Genomic DNA, 14,590 nt, shown 5'->3' on the forward strand with positions numbered 1-14,590 from the left:
GGTTTTTGTAACCGACAAGATAGCGTCTACGGTGGACCTCCCCTTCCGGAAGCCATACTGGTTGCTCGAGAGACCATTTACGCCCTCAGTGAACTTCAACATTCTATTGAGGATGATCTTTTCGAGCACCTTCCCCGCCGTGTCAATCAAGCATATTGGTCTATATGCCGACGGGTCTCCGGGTGGTTTCCCCGCCTTTGGCAATAGTACCAGGCTCTGCCTCTTCCAAGCTTCTGGGAAAACTCCCTCGTCCAGGCATTTCTGCATAGCAGACCTGAACATCTCGGGAGCTTCTGCAATAGCTACTTTTAAGGCCAGGTTCGGCACTCCGTCCGGACCTGGGGCCTTACCTACGCTAAGGGACTTAGCTATCCCCGCAAGTTCCACATCGGTGACCCTTTCCTCATCGCCAGCCCCAGTCCCCGGCTGTCCTACGAAAGGAGGCCAAGGACTAGGATCATGACGCGGAAAAAGTCCTCCAATGATCCCCTCCAACATCTCTGGAGATTGCTCTGTAGGAGCCATCACACCTCTCGTCTTGGCCATAACGATCCTGTAGGCATCACCCCACGGGTTCGTATTGGCACTCTGACAGAGACCCTCAAAGCAGGCCTTCTTGCTTGCTCTTATCTCGGTCTTGAGCGCGGCTTTTGCAGCGGCGAACACCACCCGCCGTTCGTTTCGCTCTTCCTCTGATCGTGCTCGCTGCATCCGCCGCCTAGCCCGTAGGCAGGCGCGGCGCAGGTCTGCAATTGCGTCGGTCCACCAGTAAGCCGGTGGCCTCCCATTTCTAGGGTGGACTCGCCTAGGCATGGTCGCATCACACGCACGTGAGAGCACCGCTACCAGCTCGTCGCCGTCTAAACCGAGAAAGTTTCGCTCACGGCGGAGCGCTTCCCTAAATACCTCTTCGTCGAAGTATGATGTCTTCCACCTACGAGGGCTTGGCCTTGGCCTAGCCGCCTCTTCTTCTATCCGCTGTCTGCTGTTGTTGTAGTCGATACTGTAGCGAACCGCCAGGTGGTCGCTGTGAGTGTAGCCATCATCTACTCTCCAGTTCGGACTACTTGTTAGGCCAGGACTACAAAAGGTCACGTCAATAATTGACTGCGCTCCATTTCGACTATAGGTACTCTTGGTACCGACGTTAGCCAAGTCGACATCTAAGATGGCCAGTGTTTCTAGCAGGATCTAACTCGCTGGTTCGTGAAACGGCTTCCCCATTCCACAGCCCAGGCATTAAAGTCACCCGCTATTACCACCGGCCTTCGCCCTGTTAGCACGGTCGTTAAGCGGTCCAGCATTTGCGTGAACCGCTCGATCGGCCACCGCGGAGGCGCATAACAGCTTCAGAAGAAGACCCCGTTTACTTTGGCGACCACGAAGCCCTCATAGGTAGTAGACACCAACTCCTGCACGGGGTATTTACCCGTCGTCCATATCGCCGCCATTTTCCTGGTCCCATCCGAGGCCCAGTTGCCGTTGCCGGCGGGTACTCGGTATGGGTCCGAAATGATGGCGATATCCGTCTCCCACTCAGAAACCGCCTGACAAAGCAGTTGCTGAGCCGCATCACAGTGGTTCAGGTTCAGCTGCGTTACCTGCACTGTGATTTGTTGCTCACTGCGGCTTTCTTAAAGGCCGGGCACCCTTGGGGCAGCAGGGACGGATGTCCTGGGGCCTGACGCACCCCCCCGCTTGCGAGTCAGCCGCGTAGTTGCCGGCTAAGAATAGGACTACTAACCCCAATTCAAGGTGTCAAGCGACCCGTGCCGAGGAATGAGTGATCGAGGGGGTGAAAAAGATGCTCGATCTTTAACGGAGCCTGTGGGGCACCTGGGCACCCCCCACAGTAAGCTGTCCCTTACCGCGTTAATGCAGAGCTCTGGCGTGGTGGACATTATTTCTCGTGCGACTCGTGGGAATCAAATATGAGTAAACAAAATTCTAAAACTAGTGCAACAGGTAGTAGTGGTGCGATCAACCCCTTCGCAAGAAGCGGGTTGATGCGGTCTCCAACAAGGAGAAGCGAGGAGTCAGGTGCTGGAAGCTGCTTACGCAGCTCAAGCGTGGGAGCTCCTGTCCACTCCACGGCAAGCCAGCCGGCGGAGGTTATGGACGGAGCGTGGTTGCTGAGGGCCATCAGCCAAGTAGCAGGAAAAGGACGGCCCGCATTGGAGGTAGCTGAGCAGCAGCTTGGCAAAATTATTGACTTCGCGACAACTAAGTCGAATATAAGTAAGGACCTGAAAACGGCCTTGCTTCGGCTTAGAGCGTCAGTCGATGAGGCCAAGCAGGAGCACGCGGTCGCGGTGCTGGCTGTGGCAGCGGCGGAACCCGCAAAGGAGAAAGCGTCTAAGTTTACGCAAACGGAGGCCTTCTCTTTCGCGGGTAGTCCGAAGAGTGTGGAAGCGAATGCTCGTGACAAACGTGACAAGCATTCGCAGAAGCGGGCGAGGCAGCCGTCAGGTGAGGAGCTGTCTGGCGGTGCCCGCAAGGCCAGGCGCATAATAACCCCGAAAGCCGGTGGTTATGCCGGAAAGTCGGACCCCAGCCAGGGTTCCCGGAAAACTGGGAAGGGTGGGCCTGAAAAGGCCGGCCCGTCCCGGATTGATGGGAACAAGGGGTTGCGACCAATGGTGGGCCCTCAGCAGCCACAGAGCAGGGCGGTCCAAGGAGAAGACCCTCCTTGGACAAAGGTAGAGCGGAAGAAGAAGAAGAAGGTGAATCCGCAGGTAGAAGTGAAGGACGCCAAGCCAAGGCGTAGGAAGGCAGGTGCCAGGCGCGAAAAAGGTGACGCTATCGTCATCAAGACCGAACAGTCGAAATACTCGGACGTCTTGAAGGCGATGAGGTGCGACGCCAAGCTCGAGGGTCTTGGAGCCGACGTACGCAGTATCAGACGTACTCGTACGGGCGAAATGATCCTGGAGCTTAAGCGCCAGAAGGATCACAAGGGCGCCGCCTACAAGAGGCTGGCAGAAGAGGTCCTTGGAGATGGAGTGGAGGTGAGGGCTCTTACGCATGAGGCGACTCTGAAGGTCAAAGACCTAGACGAGATCACCGAAGCGGAAGAGCTCGTCACGGCACTGCGGCAACAGTGCGATGTTCAGGTGGCCGCCACAGCCGTCAGGCTGCGGAAGGGGCCAGCAGGGACACAGATAGCTCTGGTTCAGCTACCTGTGGCGGATGTTAAAAAATCCGTTAAAGTAGGGAGTATTAAGGTGGGCTGGTGTGTTTGTCACCTGACATTCCACGAGCCACCTGAGGTTTGCTTCAGGTGTCTGGAACCAGGACACAAGTCGTGGGACTGCAAAGGCCCCGACAGGCGCAAACTGTGTAGGCGATGCGGCGCTGAAGGTCATAAGGCCCAAAGCTGCACGAGTCCGCCCATCTGCATGATCTGTACCGGGAAAACCTCGAAAAACAGACATGCGATGGGTGGTCCAGGGTGCCCGGCCTTTAAGAAAGCCGCAGTGAGCAACAAATCACAGTGCAGGTAACGCAGCTGAACCTGAACCACTGTGATGCGGCTCAGCAACTGCTTTGTCAGGCGGTTTCTGAGTGGGAGACGGATATCGCCATCATTTCGGACCCATACCGAGTACCCGCCGGCAACGGCAACTGGGCCTCGGATGGGACCAGGAAAATGGCGGCGATATGGACGACGGGTAAATACCCCGTGCAGGAGTTGGTGTCTACTACCTATGAAGGCTTCGTGGTCGCCAAAGTAAACGGGGTCTTCTTCTGAAGCTGTTATGCGCCTCCGCGGTGGCCGATCGAGCGGTTCACGCAAATGCTGGACCGCTTAACGACCGTGCTAACAGGGCGAAGGCCGGTGGTAATAGCGGGTGACTTTAATGCCTGGGCTGTGGAATGGGGAAGCCGTTTCACGAACCAGCGGGGTCAGATCCTGCTAGAAACACTGGCCATCTTAGATGTCGACTTGGCTAACGTCGGTACCAAGAGTACCTATAGTCGAAATGGAGCAGAGTCAATTATTGACGTGACCTTTTGTAGTCCTGGCCTAACAAGTAGTTCGAACTGGAGAGTAGATGATGGCTACACTCACAGCGACCACCTGGCGGTTCGCTACAGTATCGACTACAACAACAGCAGACAGCGGATAGAAGAAGAGGCGGCTAGGCCAAGGCCAAGCCCTCGTAGGTGGAAGACATCATACTTCGACAAAGAGGTATTTAGGGAAGCGCTCCGCCGTGAGCGAAACTTACTCGGTTTAGACGGCGACGAGCTGGTAGCGGTGCTCTCACGTGCGTGTGATGCGACCATGCCTAGGAGAGTCCACCCTAGAAATGGGAGGCCACCGGCTTACTGGTGGACCGACGCGATTGCGGACCTGCGCCGCGCCTGCCTACGGGCTAGGCGGCGGATGCAGCGAGCACGATCAGAGGAAGAGCGAAACGAACGGCGGGTGGTGTTCGCCGCTGCAAAAGCCGCGCTCAAGACCGAGATAAGAGCAAGCAAGAAGGCCTGCTTTGAGGGTCTCTGTCAGAGTGCCAATACGACCCCGTGGGGTGATGCCTACAGGATCGTTATGGCCAAGACGAGAGGTGTGATGGCTCCTACAGAGCAATCTCCAGAGATGTTGGAGGGGATCATTGGAGGACTTTTTCCGCGTCATGATCCTAGTCCTTGGCCTCCTTTCGTAGGACAGCCGGGGACTGGGGCTGGCGATGAGGAAAGGGTCACCGATGTGGAACTTGCGGGGATAGCTAAGTCCCTTAGCGTAGGTAAGGCCCCAGGTCCGGACGGAGTTCCGAACCTGGCCTTAAAAGTAGCTATTGCAGAAGCTCCCGAGATGTTCAGGTCTGCTATGCAGAAATGCCTGGACGAGGGAGTTTTCCCAGAAGCTTGGAAGAGGCAGAGCCTGGTACTATTGCCAAAGGCGGGGAAACCACCCGGAGACCCGTCGGCATATAGACCAATATGCTTGATTGACACGGCGGGGAAGGTGCTCGAAAAGATCATCCTCAATCGAATGTTGAAGTTCACTGAGGGCGTAAATGGTCTCTCGAGCAATCAGTATGGCTTCCGGAAGGGGAGGTCCACCGTAGACGCTATCTTGTCGGTTACAAAAACCGCCGAGAAAGCACTCGAGCCTAAGAGGAGGGGAATTCGCTTTTGCGGGGTAGTGACTCTGGATGTAAGGAATGCATTTAATAGCGCCAGTTGGGCTGCTATTGCTGATGCGCTCTTGCGTCTGGGGATACCGGAGTACTTGTACAAGATTCTCGGAAGTTACTTCCAGAATCGCGTACTAGTATACGACACGGAGGTGGGTCGGAAGTGCTTTCACATAACCTCAGGAGTCCCGCAAGGTTCCATCCTGGGTCCGGTGTTATGGAATGTCATGTACGACGAGGTGTTGAGGTTAGAGTACCCAGTGGGAGTGGTGATTGTCGGATTTGCTGACGATATTACGCTCGAAGTCTACGGTGAAACGATCGAGGAGGTGAAGTTGACTACCGACCACTCGATCAAGGTTGTGGAGGCGTGGATGCGGTCCAGAAAACTGGAGCTGGCTCACCACAAGACAGAGGTGACGGTTGTGAACAACATGCAGTCGGCGCAGCAGACGGAGATCAGTGTAGGAGAGTGCACTATCCTGTCGAAGCGCTCTGTCAAGCACTTGGGCGTGATGATCGACGACAAGCTTACCTTCGGTAGCCACGTCGATTATGCCTGTAAAAGAGCCTCCACAGCTATTGCGGCACTGTCCCGGATGATGTCCAATAGCTCAGCGGTGTACGCCAGTAAGCGCAAGCTTCTGGCTAGTGTTGCTACGTCCATACTTAGGTATGGCGGCCCGGCGTGGGGTACCGCGCTAAGTACTGAATGCTACCGACGGAAGCTGGAAAGTACTTACAGGCTTATGTGTCTGAGGGTTGCAAGCGCGTACCGTACCGTGTCACACGACGCTCTCTGTGTCATTACTGGTATGGTGCCCATCAGCATTCTTATCAGTGAGGATATGGAGTGCTTCGAAATGCGCGGCACAAGAGGCATACGCAAGACTGTCAGGATGGCCTCTATGGTCAAATGGCAGCGCGCGTGGGACAGTTCCACCAAAGGAAGGTGGACGCATAGGTTGATACCGAGGGTAGATAGTTGGATTAATAGGCGCCATGGGGAAGTTTCATTCCACCTGACACAGGTCCTTACAGGTCATGGTTGCTTCCGACAGTATCTACACCGTTTCGGGCATGCGGATTCTCCCGAATGCCCAGTGTGCAATGGTTTAGAGGAAACGGCGGAACACGTTTTGTTCGTGTGCCCGCGTTTTCGCACAATGCGTGACCGCATGCTTGCCACATGCGGGGAGGACACAACTCCGGACAACTTGGTCCAGAGAATGTGTAGGGATGAGATTAGCTGGAATGCCGTTTCAACGGCTATCACCCATATCGTCTGGGAGCTACAAAGGAGGTGGCGCGTGGACTCGGAGAATGGCTAGTCCAGATGCAGTACAAGAGGTGGTCCAGGGGTTCGAAGTCGGCTTCGTAGGTCATACCGGTGCCCTGCGGTCGAGATCGACCCTTACAGCGATTAAGTGGCCGCGGAGAGGAAGTCCCGGTAGCGGTGCTGTCGTGGCGTCGGTCTACTGGGTTGGATCTGAGCCCGCGGTTGGAAAGGGGTCCCCGGCAAGGGTCGGGGTAGGTGAGACCCTGCTGTCTGCAACCTACGGATGCAGCTGATAAGGCCTGAAGGGTAGTGATACCCTTGCCTTCAGCAGGTCAGATCGGGTTGCATGTGGGCATCAGTTCTTGATGTCCGCTCAGCAGTAGGGCGCGGGCGGGGTTGACCCTGCCCGCCTTCCGTGGACAAAGGGAGTGGCGAGGACCACTCGGGAAACTGGCTAAGCGCCAGCATGCTATCGTGATGGACTCTCCAGTGCGAGTCATCGATGTTCGTTGCTGCTAGGCTACGGCAGCTAACCTTGAGGGTGCGATATGCACTAGCCCCTCTCTGAAGCAATACCTTCTTGGTGGTTCCGGAGAGACGTAGGGTTTGGCGACCATAGGAATGTGTTTTAGTGGGTCGAGGAGAGAGTAGTCCTGGCTTCTACCGGCATTGTAGAAGACGGCCTCATCCCCACACTACCCTAACCTTCCTGTTAGGGTGTCTGATGAGCAGATTTATCCCCCTATGGTTTAGAAGGAAAAAAAAAAAAAAAAAAAGGCCGGGCACCCTGGACCACCCATCGCATGTCTGTTTTTCGAGGTTTTCCCGGTACAGATCATGCATATGGGCGGACTCGTGCAGCTTTGGGCCTTGTGACCTTCAGCGCCGCATCGCCTACACAGTTTGCGCCTGTCGGGGCCTTTGCAGTCCCACGACTTGTGTCCTGGTTCCAGACACCTGAAGCAAACCTCAGGTGGCTCGTGGAATGTCAGGTGACATACACACCAGCCCACCTTAATACTCCCTACTTTAACGGACTTTTTAACATCCGCCACAGGTAGCTGAACCAAAGCTATCTGTGTCCCTGCTGGCCCTCTCCGTAGCTTAACGGCTGCGGCGGCCACCTGCACATCGCACTGTTGCCGCAGTGCCGTGACGAGCTCTTCCACTTCGGTGATCTCGTCAATGTCTTTGACCTTCAGAGTCGCCTCATGTGTCAGAGCCCTCACCTGCACACCTTCGCCAAGGACCTCTTCTGCCAGCCTTTTGTAGGCGGCGCCCTTGTGCTCCTTCTGGCGCTTCAGCTCCAGGATCATCTCGCCCGTACGAGTACGTCTAATACTGCGTACGTCGGCTCCAAGACCCTCAAGCTTGGCGTCGCTTCGCATCGTCTACAAGACGTCCGAGTACTTGGACTGTTCCGTCTTGATGACGATAGCGTCGCCTTTCTCACGCCTGGCACCTGCCTTCCTACGCCTTGGTTTGGCGTCCTGTACTTCTACCTGCGGATTCACCTTCTTCTTCTTCTTCCGCTCTACCTTTGTCCAAGGAGGGTCTTCTCCTTGGATCGCCCTGCTCTGTGGCTGCTGAGGGCCCACCATTGGTCGCAACCCCTTGTTCCCATCATTCCGGGACGGGCCAGCCTTTTCAGGCCCACCCTTCCCAGCTTTCCGGGAACCCTGGCTGGGGTCCGACTTTCCAGCGTTACCACCGGCTTTCGGGGTCATTATACGCCTGGCCTTGCGGGCGCCGCCAGACAGCTCCTCACCTGACGGCTGCCTCGCCCGCTTCTGCGAATGCTTGTCACGTTTGTCACGAGCATTCGCTTCCACACTCCTCGGACTACCTGCGAAGGAGAAGGCCTCTGTTTGTGTAAACTTCGACACATTCTCCTTTGCTGGTTCCGCCGCTGTAGCAGCCAGCAACGCCATCGCGTGCTCCTGCTTGGCCTCATCGACAGACACTCTAAGTCTAAGCAAGGCCGTTTTCAGGTCCTTGCTTATATTCGACTTAGTTGTCGCAAAGTCGATGATTTTGCCAAGCTGGTGCTCAGCAACCTCTAATGCGGGCCGTCCTTTTCCTACTTCTTGGCTGATGGCCCTCAGCAGCCACGCTCCGTCCATGACCTCCACCGGCTGGCTTGCCGTGGGGTGGACAGGAGCTCCCACGCTTGAGCTGCGTAAGCTACCAGCACCTGACTCCTCGCTTCTCCTTGTCGGAGACCTCATCAACCCACTTCTTGCGAAGGGGTTGATCGCACCACTACTTCCACCTAAGTTATTTGATTTTGAATTTTTGCTCATACTTGTTCCCACGAGTTGCACGAGAAATAATGTCCACCACGCCAGAGCTCTGCATTAACGCGGTAAGGGACAGCATACTGTGGGGGGTGCCCAGGTACCCCACAGGCTCCGTTAAAGATCGAGCATCTTTTTCACCCCCTCGATCACTCATTCCTCGGCATGGGTCGCTTGACACCTTGAATTAGGGTTAGTAGTCCTATTCTTAGCCGGCAACTACGCGGCTGACTCGCAAGCGGGGGGGTGCGTCAGGCCCCAGGACATCCATCCCTGCTGCCCCAATGGGCACTAAATGTATGAATACACTCGCTTGACACTTCTTCATATTTTCGAAAAAAAAGCGTGCTTTTATGAAGATACGGTAAACATGGCACCACTCTAATGTCAAATGGAGACTGAATAAGAAGTTGAATTATTAGTTAAGATTATGTGCCCTCGATAACTTGCTTGACCCAATCACACCCCCATTCTTCATATTTAGACATAGGGTCGAAAATATTGGATTTTCAAATAAAAAGTGCATTAACAGCCCGCTTTTTTCGTTGCATCGACCAGGTAATACCTACAGCTAACCACTTATAAGAAAATTTATAGTTAGGTACTTGTGTGAAACATTACGAAGGAGAATTTTTTTCAATGTAATTTACTAGTAGTTTCATTATATAAGTTTAGCCACAAATTTGATTAAATACGATTATTGCTAAACATCTTATTCTGCATCACGACGTGTAAAAACAACTTCTCCTTGAAATAATATAATGTTTTCAATATAAATTAGCGATAGTTGATAAGCTATTTCAAATTTTATGTTTCCCCGTTTTGACCCAATCTCACCCCCCAGACCCATTGTCACCCCCAGCGACGGTACAATGAAAATTATACTTTCATCCATCTATATATCTATATATCTAGGGGGATTGGGGGCATAATGGACACCCGGGGTGAAATGGACACCCCTGTTTTTACCGAAACCTTTGACTTTTATGTTAAACTTTTAATGCATAAGTGTAAAGGAACAAGTCAAGGTTCTATTTTTCATAAGTATCATTTATATTGCTCCAAAATAACCAAATTATCTTTGAAATTGAAATATTTTTTTTATATGGTGAAATTCTTATAATTTCGAAGCAGCATCAAATAAGGTATTACGAGTGTTTGAGTGTGTCCAACATAAAAACAATTGATTTGTTACCTTATCTACATGTATACGAAGATTTAGCAATGGATGAAGTATTTTATTTTTGATCACAATTTACTTAAAATAACAATTTTAATGTTGTAGTCGATTCGGGGCGAAATGAACACTGGCAATTACCAATGGATATACGCGCATTGCATACCGTTAGGCGTTTTAGAGAGTTTGGAAATAGTAGTTTACGCAACAAGGTGCAGAATGACGATTTTTACAGCACGAGTCGTACATTTATCCAACGAGGCTTGCCGAGTTGGATAATTACGACGAGTGCTGTAAAAATCGAGTTCTGCACCGAGTTGCGTACAACGTTTTTTGCAAGTTCATAAATTACCGCTTGGGGATAGTTTTTAACAATACTTTTGCATCAAACTGCACACTGATGATCATAGTTATGTTTAAGAAAATCTGATCATAGCAGGTTATACTGTGCAGTTGTCACAATTTTTCAAAACTGCGTCCAGAAATCATCAAGAAGTTGATCAAAACTGAAAACAGTGCTGTAATGGTTCATTACGCAACGCAAATCAGTGCTGTAATGAACCATTACAGCACTGTTAGTTTGGTGTGGGAAAGTAGGCCTTTTCCTGTCAGATTTGCGTGAGGTAAAACAGCCTATTACGATGAGAAATTGCAAAAAAATCAATCCGATTATTTTAGCATAAAGTTTATTTAATTAACTTTGATGTTATGTAAACTCGTCTAAGATGAAGTATTATATCTGTGGTATTGATCTCTGTAGGCAAATCAATTAACTGGTCGATGAAACCAAAGAATTAGCACAAAATATGCAGAGGTGCCCATTATGCCCCGATAGGTGTCCATTTCGCCCCGTACCTTTCCTGCCAACCCTTAAAAACACACGGTTTACAATTCATTACCGTCAGCCTCAGCGAGGTCATGCCGAATACCCTTTACAGCTGCGGCTATATAGGCTGACACTTTTCGTCAAGATTTGTGTCAAAATTTCAAATTTTCTCACATTCAATCCAACGAGGCTTGCCGAGTTGAATAAGACCGTTCCAAATATTTATTTCACTTTTTGTCACACCATACATTGGCTGGTCGAGGGGGGGGGGATAAAAATAATAAAGCATTAAACATGTATGAAAATCGAGTTTTGCAACGAGTTCAACAATTTTTTTTTTAAAGATCATTACTCCGCCGATCAACGCATTGGTGCTTAACTTTTGTAATCAGTAAAATGGTTTTATTTTCTCTATGTTATTTTAGTCCGTTCCTGTGAGTACGACCCTGCAACGAAAAAAATCCTTACCCGATGTTCAGCAGCTTCCGTTCGCTACTAGTGTGATGAGCAGAGAAGAGGTGTCGATGCTAGGATCTGCCAGAAGGGAAGAAGTCCGGCGGCAGATAGACGAATCAGAGCGTTTGAAAGCCAACCCATTGTTGTATCTAGTCAGTCCAAAAGTAAAGGTAAGTGAAATTCTCTTATTAATATATTCTGCAAGCTATCCACAAAATCTGGTATCTGGTATGGATTAAGCAGTTACGCCCTTTTGAAATATTGGCGCAGAACTATTTACACGCTGGCGTGTACGAACAGGCGTGCGAGCCTGGTTATTCCAAGGTTCTTGGTTCGATTCCGGTTGCCAACAGAAACTTTTCTTAATTGTAAATCGGGTCCATGGTAAAATTGAAAACATTAATCTGTTGATTTGTAACGTAACTCAGTCTGCACACATTAAATAACGTTGTGTATGTAAGGTTCACTCTGCAGAATAGTCATTTCAACCGCAAGCCATCTTTCAGTGTAGGAACGGCAATGCAGCGTTAATCCACGCACTGCGTGAATTAACAACGCTCGTGTGCAAAAGGTAGCGACATGGAATTCAATGCGATGAGTAGGCAAACAGATGATGCATGTAGTTCTCGCGCTTAGTATCATACGGCGTATCTGCAATGATTGATTTCTCTTCATCGATTTTCTATTTGGTTAATAACTTGGTCGGAAAATCATTTCTGGTTGTTTGTGTTGTTTTAAATGCTAGACCTAGTCGTCATTCACCGAAACACAACGAGAGATCATCCAAATATTGGTCGTATTTCCCGGAATAATCCGAAAAGAAAATCTTTGAAGAGAAATCGATTATTGAAGATACGCCCGTATGATACTAAACGCGAGAGTTTATAAATAAAATTTAGAATCTTAGGCCGCTTCATCTTGTAATCACTTTGTATGAATTTTCACATTGGTTGCATGAAAGTTTTAATCAAAGCCCCTTTTTGTTTTACTTTTCAGGACTGGTTCTCGCGGCAGCAACTTGTTATGCTGGTGTTAATAATAAATATAGCTTTGGCAATTATGTTCTTTAAAATGCTAACATAGCATCAACCGTACCCATGTTTGCCTTTCAGCATTTTTCTGAATATAATAGTTGTATATTAGGAAAAACAGAAAAGAGGATGATATTTGAGCGAACATTATGGGATAACTCGAATAACTGCTGTGCGAGCTAAAACCGTTGAAACAGCATTAAGACACTTCTATACTTTGAATTCGCAATTCAGCCAGCTGCCATCGATAGCCACTAGACTGAACGAGTAAGTCAAGTGAATAAATCTTTAGATTGGTGTTGTTATGGAATCTTAGTTACATTTTTATGTTAATTATATGTTGATTTATTTTTCTTAACATTACCTAGTTATCAACTTACATCTGCTCTAAATATCCAGCCCACCTTACTAAAGATTCTTATCTGTTAAAATCTCCTACAGTGTTTATATTGATTAAATTTGATAAAAAAATCTTCGTAAAATTCCTTTCACGACTTGTTGAAATACAAATTGTGAAAGCCCTCAGAACCAAAGCAAACTAAAGCACTAAATAACATACATATTCGATGTCGAAATAAAATATCAATACCTGTATTAAATAAAGTGGAAATCTATGGTTTATCCGTGTGTAGTTATCACTTCCAGAACCCCAAACAAACAAAACTTAGTCACATACATAGGGTCATTTTTCTGTGACGAAATACAAAACATTTCAATTTAAATCAACATTACGAAATTATTATTCCTTTTTTCCCGTAACGTGGGTAGATCATCTTATTTTTATTGTCCGATACTGTATATTAGGGTGGCCCACACTTATATGAAAAACAAAAATTTCGAAAAAAGCCAAGTCTTACCTCCTCAATCAGCTGTTTTGGACTCCCAGAAGCTACGTTCAAAATTTGAGCAAAATCGGTTGAGCCTAAGGGGGCGCTCAAAACGCTTGAAGTTTGTATGGGAAAACTTGGCCAAATGTGTGCAGAAATTTTAAGTTTTCGAATTTTGCCGCTAGGTGGCGCTGTAAGCGTTCAATAATCAAACCCTTTGGTATTATTGTAGGTGACTATATGCCAGAGAACTTTTTCGAAGACCGCGAAATGATCCGACGGCTGTGAAAAAAGTTATACCCTAGGCAAAGTGAGGCGAAGTATTGAGATTTCATTATTGATATTATTCCTTTACATGTATTGGAAAAATGACAATAAAGTTTATCCTCACTTTTCCTAGGGTATAACTTTTTCCACATACGTTGGATCACTTTGCGGTCTTCGACAAAGTTGTTTGGCATATAGTCACCTACAATAATACCAAAGGGTTTGATTATTGAACGCTTACAGCGCCACCTAGCGGCAAAATTCGAAAACTTAAAATTTCTGCGTACATTTGGCCAAGTTTTCCCATACAAACTTCAAGCGTTTTGAGCGCCCCTTTGGCTCAACCGATTTTGCTCAAATTTTGAACGTAGCTTCTGGGAGTCCAAAACAACTAATTGAGGAGGTAAGACTTGGCTTTTTTCGAAATTTTTGTTTTTCATATAAGTGTGGGCCACCTTACTGTATATGTTATGTTATATATGACCATCTGTTAATAAAAATCAAATTTCAGCTTTGTAGCTGATCATCGGAAAATAAACCTATTTTCCCTTCTGCTGAAAGATTCGGTATTCGGCAGCATCTCTCGCAACGGTAACACTACAAAGATATTCGATTTATCCAATAAACGAATAAATTACTTTGGCGCAACCCGATCATCCGATCCATCACAAGGGACCATATCTCAGATCGTTCACCGCGAGATGCACGAACACTCGTCTGGGAGTCGCTTGTTTTGATCGTCATCGAACGCCCAAAGAGTACTGCTGCTGTACGGAATGGCTATCATTCGACAATGGTGACAAAAGCCAACGCGAGCAGGAGCCGTTATCACAACGATGTGTGGTTACTGCGCAAAGCCTTCATATCGGTCGTGATGGATATCACCAGTAAGCGGGAAACCCGTGTGTTGTCACAGAATGACAACGAGATTGCAAACTTCCGATCGCCCTGGTGCCAGAAGAATCAACAATAGTGTTTTGTATGCACGTCTAGTCCAATTTGTAGTAGGTAGTCATTCTTCAGTGTAGTGTCAATGAATCTTTAATGTACACGTTATTGGTACCAGATAAATCGCACTCCGTGCTGTGCTGTTTCAACTAACTGTATATGTGTGGTGTATCAATAGCTAATTGTGCTTTAGAGGTGTTCAAATGTTCAAGCAGTTTTAGTAGGACAAAACGTTTCTATATTTGTTTGAATTTTGTGTTTTTTAAATTGATTATTAGCGTATAAGTTGACATCCAAATGTTCAAATTATAAAAATAGTCGTAAAACTTCGGCTAACT

General features: G+C 48.7%; 1 protein-coding gene across 12 annotated transcripts in view; it reads left to right on the plus strand.

Moving 5' to 3' along the window:
- The window catches only part of LOC109421801 (junctophilin-1), a 134,191-nt gene extending 121,378 nt beyond the window's left edge, over positions 1-12,813 (plus strand). For all 12 annotated transcript variants that reach the window (XM_019696456.3, XM_019696424.3, XM_019696449.3 and 9 more), the window contains 2 exons: positions 11,149-11,349; positions 12,176-12,813. In XM_019696456.3, the coding sequence (XP_019552001.2) occupies positions 11,149-11,349; positions 12,176-12,262 (288 nt within the window). In that variant the 3' untranslated portion in view covers positions 12,263-12,813. The remainder of the gene's footprint in view (positions 1-11,148; positions 11,350-12,175) is intronic.
- The last annotated feature ends 1,777 nt before the right edge of the window (positions 12,814-14,590 follow it).

The sequence above is a fragment of the Aedes albopictus genome, chromosome 2, assembly GCF_035046485.1.
Source record: "Aedes albopictus strain Foshan chromosome 2, AalbF5, whole genome shotgun sequence".
Classification (NCBI taxonomy): domain Eukaryota; kingdom Metazoa; phylum Arthropoda; class Insecta; order Diptera; family Culicidae; genus Aedes; species Aedes albopictus.